The 19992-nt window shown below is 46.2% G+C and overlaps 2 protein-coding genes across 2 annotated transcripts; both read left to right on the top strand.

Annotated features, from left to right (window-relative positions):
• Positions 1 to 53: 53 nt before the first annotated feature.
• pdia2 (protein disulfide isomerase family A, member 2) lies at positions 54 to 9344 on the top strand. Its single transcript, XM_067258988.1, has 12 exons — positions 54 to 336; positions 1560 to 1657; positions 1860 to 1968; positions 2321 to 2454; positions 2585 to 2722; positions 3635 to 3751; positions 3924 to 4049; positions 4227 to 4418; positions 5201 to 5321; positions 5494 to 5675; positions 9034 to 9192; positions 9288 to 9344. The coding sequence occupies exons 1-12, from the start codon at positions 54 to 56 to the stop codon at positions 9342 to 9344; spliced, it is 1716 nt and encodes a 571-aa protein (XP_067115089.1).
• A 1260-nt stretch (positions 9345 to 10604) lies between these two features.
• zgc:136472 (uncharacterized protein LOC678514 homolog) lies at positions 10605 to 16683 on the top strand. Its single transcript, XM_067259572.1, has 11 exons — positions 10605 to 10848; positions 11094 to 11294; positions 11434 to 11567; positions 12442 to 12582; positions 13430 to 13537; positions 14745 to 14870; positions 15227 to 15424; positions 15555 to 15675; positions 15925 to 16106; positions 16212 to 16301; positions 16535 to 16683. The coding sequence occupies exons 1-11, from the start codon at positions 10605 to 10607 to the stop codon at positions 16598 to 16600; spliced, it is 1611 nt and encodes a 536-aa protein (XP_067115673.1). The 3' UTR covers positions 16601 to 16683.
• Positions 16684 to 19992: the final 3309 nt, after the last annotated feature.

Below are 19992 nucleotides of genomic sequence, written 5' to 3'. Positions count from 1 at the left end.
ATGCACACACACACACCTGCAGTGTGGAGCTGAGTCAGTCTGAGGAAGCTAGCATGGCAACACACACCGTCTCAAACACTGTTCTACTGGGCTTTCTGGTGCTTGGGCTCTGGAACACCACAGTCTGGTCTCAGCAACCAGAACCAGGACCAGAACAAGAACCAGAACCAAGACCGGGATCAGGACCAGAACCAGAACCAGAACCAGGACCAGAACCAGTGGAGGAGAATAAGGAGAAGACCACAGAGATTGAGGAGGAGAAAGATGTGTTGGTTCTACATGTGAAGAACTTTGCTCGAGCGCTCAGTGAAAACAGCTTCCTGCTGGTTGAGTTCTGTGAGTAGAATGTCCAGCCTGGAAGGTCTAGAATGTTCCCTTCATTCTATAATGTTAGAACATAGAACACGTCATCACTATGCAGAGTGCGGAAAATGTGTGCCTGGTGTGTGTGTGTGTGTGCATGGTGTGTGTGTGTGTGTGTGTGTGTGTGAGACCTCCCCAGGTGCTGTGAATACCAGTTCTCCCATGTCTCAGGGAGAGTCAGTTGGGGGAGGAATAGGGGGAGGGAGAGAGAGAGATAGAGACAGAGGGAGGGAGTGAAGACAAAGGGGAGGAGGGGAGAGACAGTTAGTACAACTGTCACTCTGTTATCAGAAGTTAATTTGTATGTTGGGATACCTGTGGTGCATGTGTGTATATACAGTATGTGTGTGTTAGGTGCAAGTGTGCCCAGTGCCACACACACATACATGTTCAGACATCAGGCCCAGTGCCACACACACACACACATGTTCAGACATCAGGCCCAGTGCCACACACACATGTTCAGACATCAGGCCCAGTGCCACACACACACACACACATGTTCAGACATCAGGCCCAGTGCCTATAAAATATGATATGCTTGTTTTCTTATCCAGTCACACAAACAGCATTAAAACATCATTCTGAAACATAGCTCTGTAGTATTGGACAACCATGGACAGCGACATTTGTGGTGCATTATTAAGAGATGTAGTATTTATTAGATTTGAACCTCACTGCAAAACTCAAAATTAGCACCAGTAACACTAAAGCAGCTAATAATTGTTAATTCAACTTCGCCATGTAACGTTGTCCTGCAAGTAAAACAAGTTCATTCATGGCTAGCTATTTACCAAGCGAGAAGTTAACCTTTCAATAGAGTATTTTGGTTATCACAGACTCGATATCTGTCACTATAGATTATTTACCCCTTTTCATTTGAACTCCCTCACTTCATCCAGGCTGGCCTGGCCTGTGGTGGAAACCCTGCTGATTGTTGGAGCCGATGTATACATGTGTGTCTATATGTACACAGTACACAGTATGTATGTGTATACATGGATGTGTTTAAATATATATATACACAGTACATACGTGTATCCACGTGTTTATATAAGTCAAGAAATATGAATGTATACAAATATATGTGTGTATATTTGTGTATATACATGTGATATGTGTATATACATGTCTATATATATGTATAAATATATATGTGTGTATACATGCTAAAAAAAATGACTCAATGTGTGTAGACGCTCCGTGGTGTGGACACTGCCGGCAGCTGGAGCCTGTTTATTCTGAAGCGGCAGGGCTACTGAAGTCGGAGGAGTCAGGCGTCCGATTGGCTAAGGTGAGTCAGATGGCTGAGTAGTGAGGGAGTCGGGCTAGTAATCAGAAGGTTGCCAGTTCGATTCCCGGCCGTGACAATTGACGTTGTGTCCTTGGGCAAGGCACTTCACCCTACTTGCCTCGGGGGAATGTCCCTGTACTTACTGTAAGTCGCTCTGGATAAGAGCGTCTGCTAATTGACTAAATGTAAATGTAAATGTAAGGTGGATGCCACAGAAGAGGAGGAGCTGGGGGCGGAGTTTCACATCAGCAGCTTCCCCACGCTGAAGCTGTTCACTTACGGAGACCGACACAACCCTATCACCTACACCGGTACTACACCCTAACCCCATCAGCTACACTGGTGCTACACCCTAACCCCATCACCTACACCGGTACTACACCCTAACTCCATCACCTACACCAGTACTACACCCTAAACCCATCAGCTATGAATCAGATGGTTGCCGGTTCAAATGACGTGTTCCCTACTTGCCTCGGGGGAGTGTTCCTGTACTTACTTTAAGTCGCTCTGGATAAGAGCGTCTGCTAAAAGACTAAATGTGTGGTGTGTGTGTATGTATCTGTGCGGTGTGTATGTGTGTGTGTGTGGGTGTGTCTGTATGTATCTGTGCGGTGGGTGTGTGTGTGTGTATGTATGTATCTGTGCGGTGTGTGTGTGAAGGTAAGAGGACAGTAGCAGGTCTACTACAGTGGTTGAGGCGTCGGTCTGGTCCAGGAGCAGCTGTTCTGGAGTCTGTCCAAGCAGCTGAGGACATCATCACTGCTCACAACATCACTGTGGTTGGCTTCTTCACAGTAGGGACCCATCTATCTGCCTGCGTGCCTGTCTCTGTCTGTCAGCCCGTCCATCCATCCATCCATTTATCCAACTATTATCTATCTTTATTATACAGTATATACATATATACATCTATCTATCCCTCAGAGTTTGGAGAGTGTGGAGGCAAAGCTGTTTTCCGAAGTTGTCATGGAGATTGTTGACATGGAGTTTGCTGTGACAACCAGCCCAGAGGTGTTCCACAAATATAGAGTGGAGGGGAGAGGTCTAGTGCTGTTCAAGAAGGTTCACACACACCACACCACACAAACACACACCACACCACACCACACACACACCACACACACACACACACCACACACACACACACCACACCACACACACACACCACACACACACCACACACACACACCACACAACACCACACACACACCACACCACACAAACACACACCACACACACACTACACTACACCACACCACACCACACCACACACACACACACACACACACACACACACCACACCACACGCACACCACACAACACCACACACACACACACCACACCACACCACACACACACACCACACCACACACACACCACACCACACACACACACACACACACACACACCACACCACACACACACCACACACACACCACACCACACAAACACACACCACACCACACACACACCACACACCACACCACACACACACCACACCACACAAACACACACCACACCACACAAACACACACCACACCACACACACACCACACCACACACACACACACCACACAAACACACACCACACCACACAAACACAAACCACACCACACACACACACCACACCACACAAACACACACCACACCACACACACACACACCACACACACACCACACCACACACACACACACCATACCACACACACAGAAACACACACCACACACACATACATACACACAAACACAAACACCACACACACGTACATACACACACACATACATACACACAAACACACACACCACACATACATACATACATACACACAAACACACACCACACAAGCACACACACCACACAAACACACCACACATACGCATATATACACCACACACACACCACACACACACACAACACACCACACATACATACATACATACATACACACATACATGATGTGTGTGTGTGTGCAGTTTGACGAGGGCAGGGCTGACCTGATGCTATCTGAGGAGGATATCCTGGACAAGGAGCAGCTGACCTCCTTCATCCACAACAACAGCCTGCAGCTTGTCACAGAGTTCAGCGAACAGGTATAACACACATTTACACCACACACATTCACACACCCATGCACATACACATGACACACACTCGCACACAAACATATACACACACTCACATACACACCCAAGGACAGAATATGTCTGCATGCACACATACATCTGTTTTGTCTAACAGTGCATTGTGGTGTGTGGTGTGTAGAATGCAGACAAGATTTTTGGCTCCAAGGTCCACACTCACAGTCTTCTGTTCGTGAACTCCAGTGTGCAGAGTCACATATCTCTGCTGGAGGACTACCGGATGGTGGCTAAGGTGTACAGGGGACAGGTACACTAGGGTAGTACTACTGGAATACAACTTTAAACTACTAGAATACAACATGAATACTATTATAATTCTACCACTACTAAAATACTACAATGTACTACAATAGACTAAGGGGTCAGATACAATAATGTGAGCAGGGCCAGGATCTACTAACAGGTCTGTCCATTCGAACGCCAGGTGTTGTTCATCTTGATTGATGTGTCGGCCGGCCTATCACACGTGCTGAAGTACTTTGGGCTGACAGAAGGCGATGCCCCCACCGTACGCATCATCAACACAGACACTGTGAAGAAGTATGCGCTGGGCGGGGCTATCACGACCCAGTCTCTGATGGAGTTCTGCCAGGGGGTTCTGGATGGAACCATCAAGGTAACCTAGCAACACGTGGCTGTGTCGTTAATGGTTGAGGTTTGATTGTGTCGAGGTTGTGGTTGTGTTGTGATTGTATTGAGGTTGTATTGTTTTTTTAATATATTTTTTTTTTTTCAAGTTTTCAACACAAAAACAAAACACACAACACATAACCCCCCCCCCCCCCGTGGCGACCCTCCCTCACCCTTCCCTTCACAATTCAGACATATATAATTCGATGTCAGGTTGCATATAGTGAAAAAAAAGAAAAAGATAATATTCTTAGAAAAAAGTACTTAGTTTTGTATATAGTTCAGACCATGTTGCTATCGACGTTTCGCAGGCGCCATGCATTCTGGCAACAGAAATTTCCGAAACTGTTATGTCAAGAAATGTGTTCAGCCATTGTAATCGAGTCATTGTATGTGGTGGTAGCCAGCGTTGAGCTAGGATCTTTTTAATAGATAATGCTATTCTTTTTTCTGATTTTGGAAATTGAAAAATATTCAACTGAGTTGTATTGTTTGTGTTGAGGTTGTATTGTGTTGTGGTTGTGTTGTGGTTGTGTTGTGGTTGTGTTGAGGTTGTGTTGAGGTTGTGTTGTGATTGTGTTGTGGTTGTGTTGAAGTTGTGATTGTGTTGAGGTTGTATTGTGGTTGTGTTGTGATTGTGTTGTGGTTGTGTTGAGGTTGTGTTGAGGTTGTGTTGTGATTGTGTTGTGGTTGTGATTGTGTTGCGGTTGTGTTGAGGTTGTATTGCAGTTGTGTTACGGTTAAGTTGAGGTTGTGTTGTGGTTGCAGCCCCACCTGCTCAGCCAGGAGCTTCCAGAGGGCTGGGACCAGGGCCCCGTCTCTACTCTGGTGGCTGAGAACTTTGAGGCTGTGGCCTTTGACCCCAACAAAAATGTATTTGTGGAGTTTTGTAAGTTAGAAATGTCCACACACATGTACACACACATGCATACTAACCCATGCCCATATCTCAGAGGTTAACTTGGTACCATGTGTGTGTGACCATGTGTGTATGGTTTGTGTATGGTGTGTGTGTGTATGGTGTGTGTGTGTATGGTGTGTGTGTGTGTGTGTATGCGCAGATGCTCCGTGGTGTGGACATTGTAAGGAGTTAGCCCCAGTGTGGGAGAAGCTGGGAGAGATGTATGCTGAGCGTGATGACATCATCATAGCTAAGATGGACAATACAGCCAATGAGGTGGAGTCTCTGTCTGTGTCTGGATACCCCACACTGAGATACTATCCTGCTGGAGAGGAGAGGAAGGTACACACACACACACACCACACTGAGATACTATCCTGCTGGAGAGGAGAGGAAGGTACACACACACACACCACACTGAGATACTATCCCGCTGGAGAGGAGAGGAAGGTACACACACACACCACACTGAGATACTATCCTGCTGGAGAGGAGAGGAAGGTACACACACACACACCACACTGAGATACTATCCTGCTGGACAGGAGAGGAAGGTACACACACACACACACACGCACCCCACACTGAGATACTATCCTGCTGGAGAGGAGAGGAAGGTATACACACTCACACACACGCACCCCACACTGAGATACTATCCTGCTGGAGAGGAGAGGAAGGTACACACACACACACACACACACACACCCCACACTGAGATACTATCCTGCTGGAGAGGAGAGGAAGGTACACACACACACACACACACTGAGATACTATCCCGCTGGAGAGGAGAGGAAGGTACACACACACACACCACACTGAGATACTATCCTGCTGGAGAGGAGAGGAAGGTATACACACACACACACACGCACCCCACACTGAGATACTATCCTGCTGGAGAGGAGAGGAAGGTACACACACTCACACACACACACGCACCCCACACTGAGATACTATCCTGCTGGAGAGGAGAGGAAGGTACACACACACACACCACACTGAGATACTATCCTGCTGGAGAGGAGAGGAAGGTATACACACACACACACCACACTGAGATACTATCCTGCTGGAGAGGAGAGGAAGGTATACACACACACACACCACACTGAGATACTATCCTGCTGGAGAGGAGAGGAAGGTATACACACACACACACATACACACCCCACACTGAGATACTATCCTGCTGGAGAGGAGAGGAAGGTATACACACTCACACACACGCACCCCACACTGAGATACTATCCTGCTGGAGAGGAGAGGAAGGTATACACACACACACACCACACTGAGATACTATCCTGCTGGAGAGGAGAGGAAGGTATACACACACACACACATACACACCCCACACTGAGATACTATCCTGCTGGAGAGGAGAGGAAGGTATACACACACACACATACACACCCCACACTGAGATACTATCCTGCTGGAGAGGAGAGGAAGGTACACACACACACACATACACACCCCACACTGAGATACTATCCTGCTGGAGAGGAGAGGAAGGTATACACACACACACACATACACACCCCACACTGAGATACTATCCTGCTGGAGAGGAGAGGAAGGTATACACACACACACACATACACACCCCACACTGAGATACTATCCTGCTGGAGAGGAGAGGAAGGTATACACACACATACACACCCCACACTGAGATACTATCCTGCTGGAGAGGAGAGGAAGGTATACACACACACACACATACACACCCCACACTGAGATACTATCCTGCTGGAGAGGAGAGGAAGGTACACATACACACCCCACACTGAGATACTATCCTGCTGGAGAGGAGAGGAAGGTATACACACACACACACATACACACCCCACACTGAGATACTATCCTGCTGGAGAGGAGAGGAAGGTACACACACATACACACACACTGAGATACTATCCTGCTGGAGAGGAGAGGAAGGTACACACACACACACACACACTGAGATACTATCCTGCTGGAGAGGAGAGGAAGGTACACACACATACACACCCCACACTGAGATACTATCCTGCTGGAGAGGAGAGGAAGGTACACACACACACACCCCACACTGAGATACTATCCTGCTGGAGAGGAGAGGAAGGTATACACACACACACACCACACTGAGATACTATCCTGCTGGAGAGGAGAGGAAGGTACACACACACACACACACACACGCACCCCACACTGAGATACTATCCTGCTGGAGAGGAGAGGAAGGTACACACACACATACACACCCCACACTGAGATACTATCCTGCTGGAGAGGAGAGGAAGGTACACACACACACATACACCCCACACTGAGATACTATCCTGCTGGAGAGGAGAGGAAGGTACACATACACACCCCACACTGAGATACTATCCTGCTGGAGAGGAGAGGAAGGTATACACACACACACACATACACACCCCACACTGAGATACTATCCTGCTGGAGAGGAGAGGAAGGTACACACACATACACACACACTGAGATACTATCCTGCTGGAGAGGAGAGGAAGGTACACACACACACACACACACACACTGAGATACTATCCTGCTGGAGAGGAGAGGAAGGTACACACACATACACACCCCACACTGAGATACTATCCTGCTGGAGAGGAGAGGAAGGTATACACACACACACCCCACACTGAGATACTATCCTGCTGGAGAGGAGAGGAAGGTACACACACACACACCCCACACTGAGATACTATCCTGCTGGAGAGGAGAGGAAGGTATACACACACACACACCACACTGAGATACTATCCTGCTGGAGAGGAGAGGAAGGTACACACACACACACCCCACACTGAGATACTATCCTGCTGGAGAGGAGAGGAAGGTATACACACACACACACCACACTGAGATACTATCCTGCTGGAGAGGAGAGGAAGGTACACACACACACACACACGCACCCCACACTGAGATACTATCCTGCTGGAGAGGAGAGGAAGGTACACACACACACACACACACACACACCCCACACTGAGATACTATCCTGCTGGAGAGGAGAGGAAGGTACACACACACACTCACACACCACACTGAGATACTATCCTGCTGGAGAGGAGAGGAAGGTACACACACACATACACACCCCACACTGAGATACTATCCTGCTGGAGAGGAGAGGAAGGTACACACACACACTCACACACCACACTGAGATACTATCCTGCTGGAGAGGAGAGGAAGGTACACACACACATACACACCCCACACTGAGATACTATCCTGCTGGAGAGGAGAGGAAGGTATACACACACACACCACACTGAGATACTATCCTGCTGGAGAGGAGAGGAAGGTATACACACACACACACACACCACACTGAGATACTATCCTGCTGGAGAGGAGAGGAAGGTACACACACACACACCACACTGAGATACTATCCTGCTGGAGAGGAGAGGAAGGTACACACACACACACCACACTGAGATACTATCCTGCTGGAGAGGAGAGGAAGGTACACACACACACACACACCCCACACTGAGATACTATCCTGCTGGAGAGGAGAGGAAGGTATACACATACACACCCCACACTGAGATACTATCCTGCTGGAGAGGAGAGGAAGGTACACACACACACACCACACTGAGATACTATCCTGCTGGAGAGGAGAGGAAGGTACACACACACACCTTGTGTGTCCTGTGTGTAGGTGGTAGAATACACTGGCAGCAGAGACCTGGAGACTCTCTCGAAGTTCCTGGACAACGGAGGAACTCTGCCTGAGGAGATGGAAGAGGAGGAGGAGGAGGAGGAAAGGAAGGAGGAGGAGGAAGAGGAGGAAGAGGAGGAAAGGAAGGAGGAGGAGGAGGTAAGAAAGAAGTTCAATTCCATATCTAGAGCCCCAGTACAACCAATTCACTCCCAACTTACTCCCCTCAACCAATTCACTCTCTCCTTCTGCAGGTCACTGATGACTCATCACAGCCTCCTGCCAATGAAACGTCCAAAGACGAGCTGTGATGTCACGCAGGACAAACATAGCAGTTTCCATGGTTTCCTAATAAAATGTTTTGGTTCCAAAGTTCAGACTGTGACATTATTTCTATGTTATATTGATACGTGTTTTTGAGATGTAGAGTGTAGGTGATCCAGGTCTGTGCCATAATTAGTTCACGAGTTCAGTAATCACACCATATATTGAATACATATATGGTATTGAAGCAGGGCTGGTAGCAGAGCCGAGTCTGATGCAGTGTGGTAGAGGCTGGTAGCAGAGCCGAGCCTGGAGCAGATGGTGGAGGCTGGTAGCAGAGCCAGGCGAGGGGTCCTGGGAGGACGAGACTGTGATTAGGGGATGCAAAGACCTCACACACTCACACATTCTCTCACAGACCACTTCACTGAGTTTTAGCACCATCTAGTGACCAAACAGAAGATCTGGTCATGAGATCAGTAGAAGGTCTAGGTACATTTACATTTAGTCATTTAGCTTATCCAGAGCGACTTACAGTTAGTTCAGGGACATTCACCCCGAAGCAAGTATGGTGAAGTGCCTTGCCAGAGGACACAACGTAATTTGGCACGGCCAGGAATCGAGCCAGCAACCTTCGGATTAATAGCCTGACTCCCTAACCGCTCAGCCATCTGACCCCCCCAGGTAGGACAACACTTTATAAATCCAGGTAATATAAGACAAGATAACACTTCATAAATCCCCAAGTGGGAAAATGTAGGTGTTACCGCAGCAGAGAGATAGACAGACTGTATCTATATCTATCCTATATGGCTAATAAGTAATGAAAGCAAGACCGTGTGTGGTAAATAAAGTGAACTGCCTCACCCACCTGTACATCCACACCAGGAAGTGATATCACTGCTATCTGTTGTTTACTGTTGTTGTTGTTGTTGTTGTTGTTGTTATTGTCATCAGGATTTTTTCTGCTGTGAATTTGGAAATAAAGATGATTAGATTTGACTGACCCTGTTTGTTTGAGTTGGACACAGCATGCTGTTCTGTTACCCAGCATGCACCTGGTGAGACTGGAGCATTAGTGGAACAATAGAGGGTTAGTGTTGGATATAGCTGAACCCTACACCTGAGATAACAGCCTGTTAATAAACTACAGAGGTAACACACTCACACACACCTCCATACACACACCTCACACACACACCTCTATACACACACTTCACACACACATACACTTCACACACACACCTCCACACACACTTTCCCAGTTTCCTCTCCTCTGTGGAGGTCAGTGTCAGACTGAGTTCAACATGAAGCTGCTGCTGCTGCTGTTCTTGCTGTTGGGGAAGACGATCTGTGTGTGTGTGTCTGTCTCCTCCAACACACACTCCGACACACACTCCGACACACACTCCGACACAGACTCCAACACAGACTCCGACACAGACTCGGAGAGGACAGGGGGCTCCGTTGGGGAGGACGGGGTTCTACAGTTGAACAGAGGAAACTTCAAACAAGCTCTCAAACACCACAAACAGCTGCTGGTGCACTTTTGTAAGTAGTCACACCCTCACACACAAACACACACACTCACACACACTCTCACACAACAACTGTGTGTATGGTGTGTGTGTGTGTATGGTGTGTGTGTATGGTGTGTGTGTGTGTGTATGGTGTGTGTATGGTGTGTGTGTGTATGGTGTGTGTGTGTATGGTGTGTGTGTGTGTGTATGGTGTGTGTGTGTGTATGGTGTGTGTGTGTGGTGTGTGTGTGTATGGTGTGTGTATGGTGTGTGTAGTTGCTCCTCTGTCGGGGGAAGGCCAGCGGGTGGCAGCAGAGTTCCGAGCCGCAGCACTGCAGCTGCAGAGGTCGGAGGTCAAGCTAGGTGTGGTCGACGTCTCCAAGGAGAAGGAGCTGGCTCGGGAGCTCAACGCCACAACCCCACCCTCACTCAGGCTCTACCAATCAGGAGACAGAGACAAAGTCACACCATGCCCAGGTACACACACACATGCCCACACACACCAACATGGAGACCACATACACACACATTTACACACCACTCAAACACACATCACACACAGTCAGTCATGTAACCTCTCTCATGCACACATTTCTCTTGTGATGTGATTGTTCAGGACTGCAGACTGCTGCCTCCATTGTGACATGGCTAAAGAGGAGGGCGGGGCCTTCAGCTGACCTCATCACTGATCTTAGCCAATCAGATTGTCTAGAAGACTTGGAGGGGCTTGTGGTCCTGGGACTGTTCAAGGTGATTGGCCGCTTGATTCTTACCGTTTTCCAAGTCACTTCATGAATGGAGAAATGAAGGCTGTGTGATGGACCTTCTGTGTGTGGTGTGTATGGTGTGGTGATAGTGTGTGTAGGGGAGTCAGATGGCTGAGCGGTTAGGGAATCGGGCTATTAATCAGAAGGTTGCCGCTTCGATTCCCGGCCGTGCCAAATGACGTTGTGTCCTTGGGTTAGGGTTAGGTACTCCACCCTACTTGCCTCGGGGGAAAGTCCCTGTACTTACTGTAAGTCGCTCTGGATAAGAGCGTCTGCTAAATGACTAAATGTGTGGCGTGTGTATGGTGTGGTTATGGTGTGTGTGTATGTTGATGGTGTGTGTGTGGTGTGTATGGTGTGTATGTGGTGTGTATGGTGGGCTTTTGTGCAGGTGTTAATGTGTGTGCTGTGTGCAGGATCTCCAGCAGGGGGCAGTGCAGGTGTTAATGTGTGTGCTCTGTGCAGGATCTCCAGCAGAGGGCAGTGCAGGTGTTAATGTGTGTGTTGTGTCCAGGATCTCCAGCAGGGGGCAGTGCAGGTGTTAATGTGTGTGCTGTGTGCAGGATCTCCAGCAGGGGGCAGTGCAGGTGTTAATGTGTGTGCTCTGTGCAGGATCTCCAGCAGGGGGCAGTGCAGGTGTTAATGTGTGTGTTGTGTCCAGGATCTCCAGCAGGGGGCAGTGCAGGTGTTAATGTGTGTGCTGTGTGCAGGATCTCCAGCAGGGGGCAGTGCAGGTGTTAATGTGTGTGTTGTGTCCAGGATCTCCAGCAGGGGGCAGTGCAGGTGTTAATGTGTGTGTTGTGTCCAGGATCTCCAGCAGGGGGCAGTGCAGGTGTTAATGTGTGTGTTGTGTCCAGGATCTCCAGCAGGGGGCAGTGCAGGTGTTCTACGCTGCAGCAATAGACTTGCCAGACCTGCTCTTCTACATCAGCAGCTCTCAGACCTTCTACAGGAAGTACAACATCATCAACCAGGAAGTGGTGCTGCTGTTGAAACAGGTCTGTCACATGACTTGGTAACATGATTCATTATACAAGTAGAAATATAATGGCTCTGTCAGGCCAAATAGTGTCCTAGGGCCAAATAGTGTCCTACCTGACGTCACAATGCCGTTCCGATGCAAGGACACGTCCGTCACTATGCCGACCTTAAATTCCTGAGATATCTACGCGTGCTAGCAGGAAACTGTCATGGTTGCTATACTGGTTACTAGGTAGGAAGTTTTGTATTTAGGCTTATTTAAACCAGTTTATTCTACTCCAAGATTTGAAGTTTTCACTCGTTCGACATTCCCGAGACAGCAACGCGCGCAGGTAGAATACTATACGTGTTGCCTTCCCGGTCTGTTAAAATTGATGCTAAATAAGTAATTTTTTCGATGAAAACAACTATCTAGCTAGCACTAGCTATCGAAGGAGTGAAAACTTTAAATCTTAGAGTAGAATAAACTGGTTTAAATAAGCCTAAATACAAAACATCCTACCTAGTAACCAGTATAGCAACCATGACAGTTTCCTGCTAGCACGTGTAGATATCTCAGGAATTTAAGGTCGGCATAGCGACGGACGCGTCTTTGCATCGGAACGGTATTGTGACGTCAGGTAGGACACTATTTGGCCCTAGGACTCTATTTGGCCTGACAGCTCCAACCTCAAAATCAGATTGACTGATGGCCATGGTATGTTGGTGATAAATCATAAGTAACACCTCTTCACAGTTCTATTAAAGATATATTGTACAGACAAATGGATAATCAGTCTTTGTGTGTAAATGTGTGTATTGTGTGTGTGTGTCTGTGTGTGTATGTATGCGTGTGTGATGTGTGTGGTGTGCGTGTACGTGTAGTCTGAGGTGCAGCAGGTCTATGACATGAGCAGTCAGACATCTAAAGAGGAGCTGATTCTCTTCATCACTGTTCACCAGATGGACCTGGTCACTGAGTACACTGGACAGGTACACACACTCACACACTCACACCAGACAGGTACACACACACTCATACACTCACACCAGACAGGTACACGCACACTCATACACTCACACCAGACAGGTACACGCACTCACACTGCTAGTGTAGCCAAAATCTTATTTGGGGGAGGTCTCATCTTAAAATTATATATACACATACAATATTATATATATATTTATTATATATACATACAATATTATATATATATTTTTGGTACATATATGTATTATATATATTTATATGACATTATTCTAAAATAAAATAATAATATATGCAGTATTAAAATTTATTTTATCAAGAGGGACAGTGTACATTAATGAACATTAACATGTAAATACGCCCAATTATAGCCAAAAGGCTAGTTTCAGTTGGCAGTCCCACTGCCAGAGTGAAAAAAGGAAATTCAAGCAAAAAAAAGGCATTAAGTTAAAATATATGAAACATAAAATCCCAATACACAAAGAACAATGGGTATAAAAACAACAAGTGGTAAAACATAATTCTACTGCTAAAAATAATTTACTGCTTACCCACTAATGATCAAATTTTTGGTTAATTATCAACCATGTTTTGAGATTTCTTTTAAAGCAGTTGAATGAGGTTATTCTCTAATGTTCAGTGGGCGATGGTTCCATTCCCGGGCTGACCTGACTGAGAAAACCGACTATCCGAATATACTTTTTTTTAAAGGAATTTCACAGTCTCCTCTTGCTGACCCTCGAGTAGCACTGGTTGCTGCTGTTCTAAACTTGACTAGGCTGCATAGTGGTGGGGGGGCCAGGTTAAACCGGATTTTGAACATTAAACAGCAGTTCTTAGATGTGATCAGGTTGTCCCAACTTAAAAGTCTGTACTTATGGAGGACTGAACAGTGATGGTGTGATTTAGGTTTTTTGTCAAGTATTTTGAGAGCCTGTTTGTAAAGAGACATGACTGGTTTAAGGGTAGTGGAGTTGGCAGTAGACCAGGTGGGTAAGCAATAGTTAATGTGAGATAACATAACTCTAACCTAACCCTAACCAAACTATATATTTTAGTCATTTAGTCATTTAGCAGACGCTCTTATCCAGAGTGACTTACAGTAAGTACAGGGACATTCCCCCGAGGCAAGTAGGGTGAAGTGCCTTGCACAAGGACACAAACTAAAAACCGAACCACACACACAATCTCACAGGCTGATGTTCCCTCCAGACTGCGGCTCAGATCCTGTCCTCTCCGGTTCTAAGCCACTCCCTCCTGTTTGTCAACAAGAGCTCTGACGACTTCTTCCATCTCCAGGCGGCCTTCAGTGCCGCTGCTGCCCCCTTCAGGGGGAAGGTAGGTACTGCATTCACACACCTAACCCCCCGAACTAACCCTAATAACCGGAACTAATCCTAATAACCGGAACTAACCCTAACCATAATGTAACACCCTACTTGCCTCGGGGAGAATGTTCCTGTACTTACTGTAAGTCTATCTGGATAAGAGCGTCTGCTAAATGACTAAATGTAAATGTACTAATCTAGCCCTGTTCATTGTCACTTCTGTACCACCTCCCAAACTACAGAAGCACTAACTCTAACACTATATTTGTCTGAACCATATGTGTGTGTGTAACTGCTGTTCGTGCTGGTGGATGTGGACGAGCCCAGGAACCTGAACCATATGTGTGTGTGTGTGTGTGTGTGTAGCTGCTGTTCGTGCTGGTGGATGTGGACGAGCCAAGGAACGGCAGGATGTTGGAGTACTTCCGTGTTCGAGACGTGGAGGCTCCCTTGCTGCGATTGGTCAACTTGACAGACTATGTGACCTACCAGCTCCCCTCTGACACGCTGGACACGCCCACCATCACACACTTCTGCCAGTCATACCTGGAGGGCAAGGCCAAGGTACACACAGACACACACACATAGACAACTACACACACACTCACAAGCAAGTAACATGTGTGTATGTGGTGTGTGTGTACGTGTGTGTCTGCATGTGCTGTGTGTGTATATGGTGTGTGTGTGTGTTTAGCCCCGCCTGCAGAGCGAGCCAGCTCCAGCTGACTGGGACCAGCGTCTGGTGAAGGAGCTGGTGGGCTCTAACCTCGAGAGAGTCGCCTTCAACCCAGACAAAACTGTCTTCATCCTGTTCTGTGGGGACACACACTCTTACACACATACACAAACACACTTACACACACACTCTTACATACACACACACACACTCTTACACACATACACAAACACACTTACACACACACTCTTACATACACACATGCACACACACTGTTACCACACACACACTCTTACATACACACATGCACACACACTGTTACCACACACACACTCACATACACACATACATACACACACATACACACTCATCATGCTCTCTGTTGCAGATCTGCCCTACAGCCAGAGGAGTCGCTCTCTCTTCCTGTTGTGGGAGGAGCTTGGTACGGCCTTCCTGTCCAGAGATGATGTGGTCATCGCTCGCATTGACACGTCATCCAATGACATTAATCTGTCTCTGCAGGAGCCAAGCCCCGCCTTGCTCCTCTTCCCCGCCCTTCACGCAGAGAGGGTCGGTCACACCGTCTGTGTGTTTGTGTGTGTGTGAGAGAGAGAGGATGTGTGTGTGTATGTTATTGTGTGTGTGTGAGAGGTAACAGTATGTGTATTTTGCCAGGTGGTGATCTACAGAGGAGAGAAGACTCTGGAGGAGCTGAGGGGCTTTCTGGAGAGAGAGATAGAGAAAGCCAGCAGAGACAGAATCAAGGTTGTAAACCTGAACCAGCAGCTTTCATTGACACATGCCACATAACGTGTATTAGATGTATTTGACTGTAATGCACAATGTGTGTGTGCGTGTGTGTGTGTGTTTGTGTACGTGTGTGTGCGTGTTTCTGTGTATGTGTGTGTGCGTGTGTGTTTCTGTGTACGTGTGTGTGTGTGTGTTTCTGTGTACGTGTGTGTGCGTGTGTGTGTCTCTATGTGTGTGTTTGTGTCCAGGAAGAACAGGAGAGGAAGCAATACATTGAAGCACAGAAGGCAGCAGAGATCAAGGAAGAACTTTAGTATGGATGTTTAGCATGCAGTATGGTAGTGTATTGCATGGTATGGTAGGGTGTAGTAGATATTAAACCCTGTTTCAAAGTGTCCATCTCATTGTCTCATTGTCTCCTTTAAGAGACTTTTTTTTTAAAGTGAATCTCAAGTCTGGTGGTCATTACTGTTATTTATATGTGTAGTTTGACAAGAGCAGACCAGTCTAGACCAGAACATACCAGTCTAGTCCAGACCAGACCAGACCCAGACCATGCTAGTTCAGACCAGACCAGGACACCAGACTAGAACCAGGATGAAGCACTGAGGGTTCTAGAATGTCTGCAAATCAGAACTGTCATGATTTCGTGTTCTACATTTTGACCCAGATGCCTGTCCCCTTAAATCAAAATTAGCTTGATACCAGGGGTATATATATATATACACACACACACGCCCTGTCCTACACACATACATTTATTTAAAGATCTGTTTTTTCACAAATGTTCTTTTAAAGGGGTCATTGATTGCTAAATTGGTCATTGATTTTACCTTGTCATAGTTGAATAACGACAGTTCGGTGGGTAAAATGGATATACAGTGAACCAGTAGTCCATTGACACCTCTTTCCTATCTAAATCTCACAACTTGAAACTGCAGCTGTAAAACGATCGGTTTCGAAAAAGCTGAATTTGTGACGTCACAAATGTAGCATCACCTTGTCACGCCCCAACATTTACATACAAACCAGCCCTCTGGTTTTCTGGCCCAGGATCTCAGACACTAGTTTAGCTGCGCGCTGCTCTGTGTACGTCCACGGGAATTACAAAGGAGAAAGTTTGGAAGTTTTCAAAGGATATTGAAAATGGACCATCGTAAATGCAGTGTTCCAGGCTGTACAGGGACTGCTGACACTTTTCAGAGTCTTCCTAAGGAACAAAACACTCGACGGCCTGTGATGTTTGTCTATGAGAAAATCCCTGTGCAGTTCGACCCTCAATTACACATTTGCTCAAACCATTTCACCGAGGACAGTTTTGAAAACCTAGGACAATGTAAAGCAGGATTTGCTATGAAGTTGTTGCTGAAAAGAGGTGCTGTTCCGACCTTATGTTCATCACAACCGCAAGCTGTAGTATGACGTTGTCGCTAACAGTTATTAGCAATGCTAACGTATCCTGCCTGTATCTAGCATCAGTAGAATGTGTGATGATTTAGGTTATTGGCAATGGGGCTAACGTTATTTCATGTTCCTGACTGTGCTTCATTCAAATAAATAACCTGTTTTGTCATGTAAATCTACAATTCAAGATGCATGTGTAACAGACGTGGTCTTGCATCTCCGTCTGAGGCATACGGGCAACTGTCCGCTCCGACCAGGAGTCGAACCTACCACCTCTGACTTCCCAAGCGCCACCACTAACAACTACACCAACGAAAAGCTAGCGATTCGTTGCCGCGGGTGGCCTGTTACATACCTGAGGAGTGAGTTTCACCGACACACACCGGCTACACATGTTTGTCCAGATTCATTTTTCAGTAAGATAGCTAGAGATAACTGAAGCTGAGTTGAATCACGATAGTTTGTTTGCTAAGCTGTAGTGCTAACGACAACAGAAGTGGAAACAATTAACGTAATCATTTCAAATGATATCTAGTCAATCTGTTGAAAACAGTGTTGTGTAGACACAATAGATTTATTTGTAAGTTTTTATTTTAAGTCTCCACCTTCCATGTTTCAGTGAGTGCTGTTGGCTGTGTTGCATCTTTGCTCCGCAGTTTCACTCGTTGTAAACCAACCAATCAGCGTGCAGCTCATCTATATATTCATGAGAATACCATAAAAGGAGAAAACCTCTTGTTTTTTCCCAGGGCTATTTCCCAGGGTTGCATTAGCGCACATAGAACAGGACCCGGGCCATTTTCAGCCAAACCAACGTTACATTAGCCTGGTCCTGACCAGACTCTCGTACATTTCATTTGTACAGAGAGTCTGGCCTCGCTCCATTGACAAGCGTTGACTTCCTTGTAGGCGGGTACTCTGTTGAAGTTTAAAACTATTGGATCTGCCCAGAGCCACTCTGATCTTCCATAACCAATCGCTAGCGTTCACCTTAGCCAATTCCTTCACGACTACTGTAACAGAGCTAGCTGCCGTAGCTGGACAATCAAACTGTTCCCGAACCCCGTGGGGAGGAGGGCCACAACATCATGGCCACCAACAAAACTCAGCAAAACTTGTTCTTGCTCCGGCTTAGGTTATAGATATTCGGCACCGTTGCCGCAACGGACCGAAAGGCTTCGCTCGCATCTTTCTCCGCCGCCATTACAGAACTACAACACAAACTAGCGCACGACATCAACGTCATCGTTCACAGCCACTCCCTCTGTTCGCTGATTCGCCGGTAGAAAATCAACCTGAAAAATCTGACTTAGTACTGAATGGCCAGACCTTGTACAGAAGCAAAATCCAAATTGAGCGGTAGTAAGTAGGAGGGCAGAGCCAGGCTAACGTTACATACCCTATTCTGAGACCTTAAGGAACAGTGTGAAATACCACAAAAAAACAGTCAATGACTGCTTTAAACACTTATTAATATTAATGTCAAAACTACTGTTCCTCACTTATCTACAAATACCTCAATTATAAAGTGTTGTTTCATTGGTTAGGGTTATATTATAGTTTTGTTAGGGTTATGTTATAGTTATGTTAGGGTTATATTATAGTTAAATTAGGGTTATGTAACGTTTAGCCATATCTGCACTGAAATTGCGATACAAAAATGTGCATCTCCTAACAAAGAATGAAATGAATTAAATTAAGCATGACATTTATATTTAGAAAACTGGCTAACATAACCAGTTCACTGGAAATACGACTTGACAAATTTCCTCGTGAACTGTTAAAAAAGAGACGTTTGGTGAAAGTTCGGTTTGACCTGAAATGAGGTTTGACCTCAGAAATCCCAATATGGAATTTCTGCTTGGTTTTTCTGCTGTTGTCAATAATTTTTTATAGCTAAAATAAAATAAATTATAATGTGTGTATTTTTACAGTTATGTTGGGATGTATTGCAGTACAATTAGATAGTAAGACATATACCGTTTTTTTCCCTCCCATAATTGAATTCCATTATATAGCTATTTCGCTTGCAACAGCTCTGTACCTCTGTTGGTCGACTGTACTACAGCATACATGCCCAGTAAACCCTTGCTCCCCTCATTAAAGAGGTAATACAGTACTAAAGAAAGTTTGTTATACAAAATTATATAAAACTCTGTAGATTGGGTGTATGGCTAGGGTTATGGTGGTCATTTACATTTGCTTTCAATAAACCCTAACTTACAGAAAACGCAGTAGTTTTGATAGGCAGTAAGCGCGATCTTTGAAACATACCATGTCATAAAATAAGTGATGATGGTCT

The sequence above is a fragment of the Osmerus mordax genome, chromosome 21, assembly GCF_038355195.1.
Source record: "Osmerus mordax isolate fOsmMor3 chromosome 21, fOsmMor3.pri, whole genome shotgun sequence".
Taxonomy (NCBI): domain Eukaryota; kingdom Metazoa; phylum Chordata; class Actinopteri; order Osmeriformes; family Osmeridae; genus Osmerus; species Osmerus mordax.
This window is presented reverse-complemented; position numbering and strand designations above follow the sequence as displayed.

What these genes read in the sequence shown, in the direction of transcription:
- pdia2 (XM_067258988.1), top strand. Translation starts at nt 54, where the DNA reads ATGGCAACACACACCGTCTCAAACACTGTTCTACTGGGCTTTCTGGTG. An exon ending in AAATGTATTTGTGGAGTTTT is followed by an intron (nt 5,322 to 5,493) that starts GTAAGTTAGAAA and finishes GTGTATGCGCAG; the next exon opens with ATGCTCCGTGGTGTGGACAT. An exon ending in CTGCTGGAGAGGAGAGGAAG is followed by an intron (nt 5,676 to 9,033) that starts GTACACACACAC and finishes TCCTGTGTGTAG; the next exon opens with GTGGTAGAATACACTGGCAG.
- zgc:136472 (XM_067259572.1), top strand. Translation starts at nt 10,605, where the DNA reads ATGAAGCTGCTGCTGCTGCTGTTCTTGCTGTTGGGGAAGACGATCTGT. An exon ending in AACTGTCTTCATCCTGTTCT is followed by an intron (nt 15,676 to 15,924) that starts GTGGGGACACAC and finishes TCTCTGTTGCAG; the next exon opens with ATCTGCCCTACAGCCAGAGG. An exon ending in CCAGCAGAGACAGAATCAAG is followed by an intron (nt 16,302 to 16,534) that starts GTTGTAAACCTG and finishes GTTTGTGTCCAG; the next exon opens with GAAGAACAGGAGAGGAAGCA.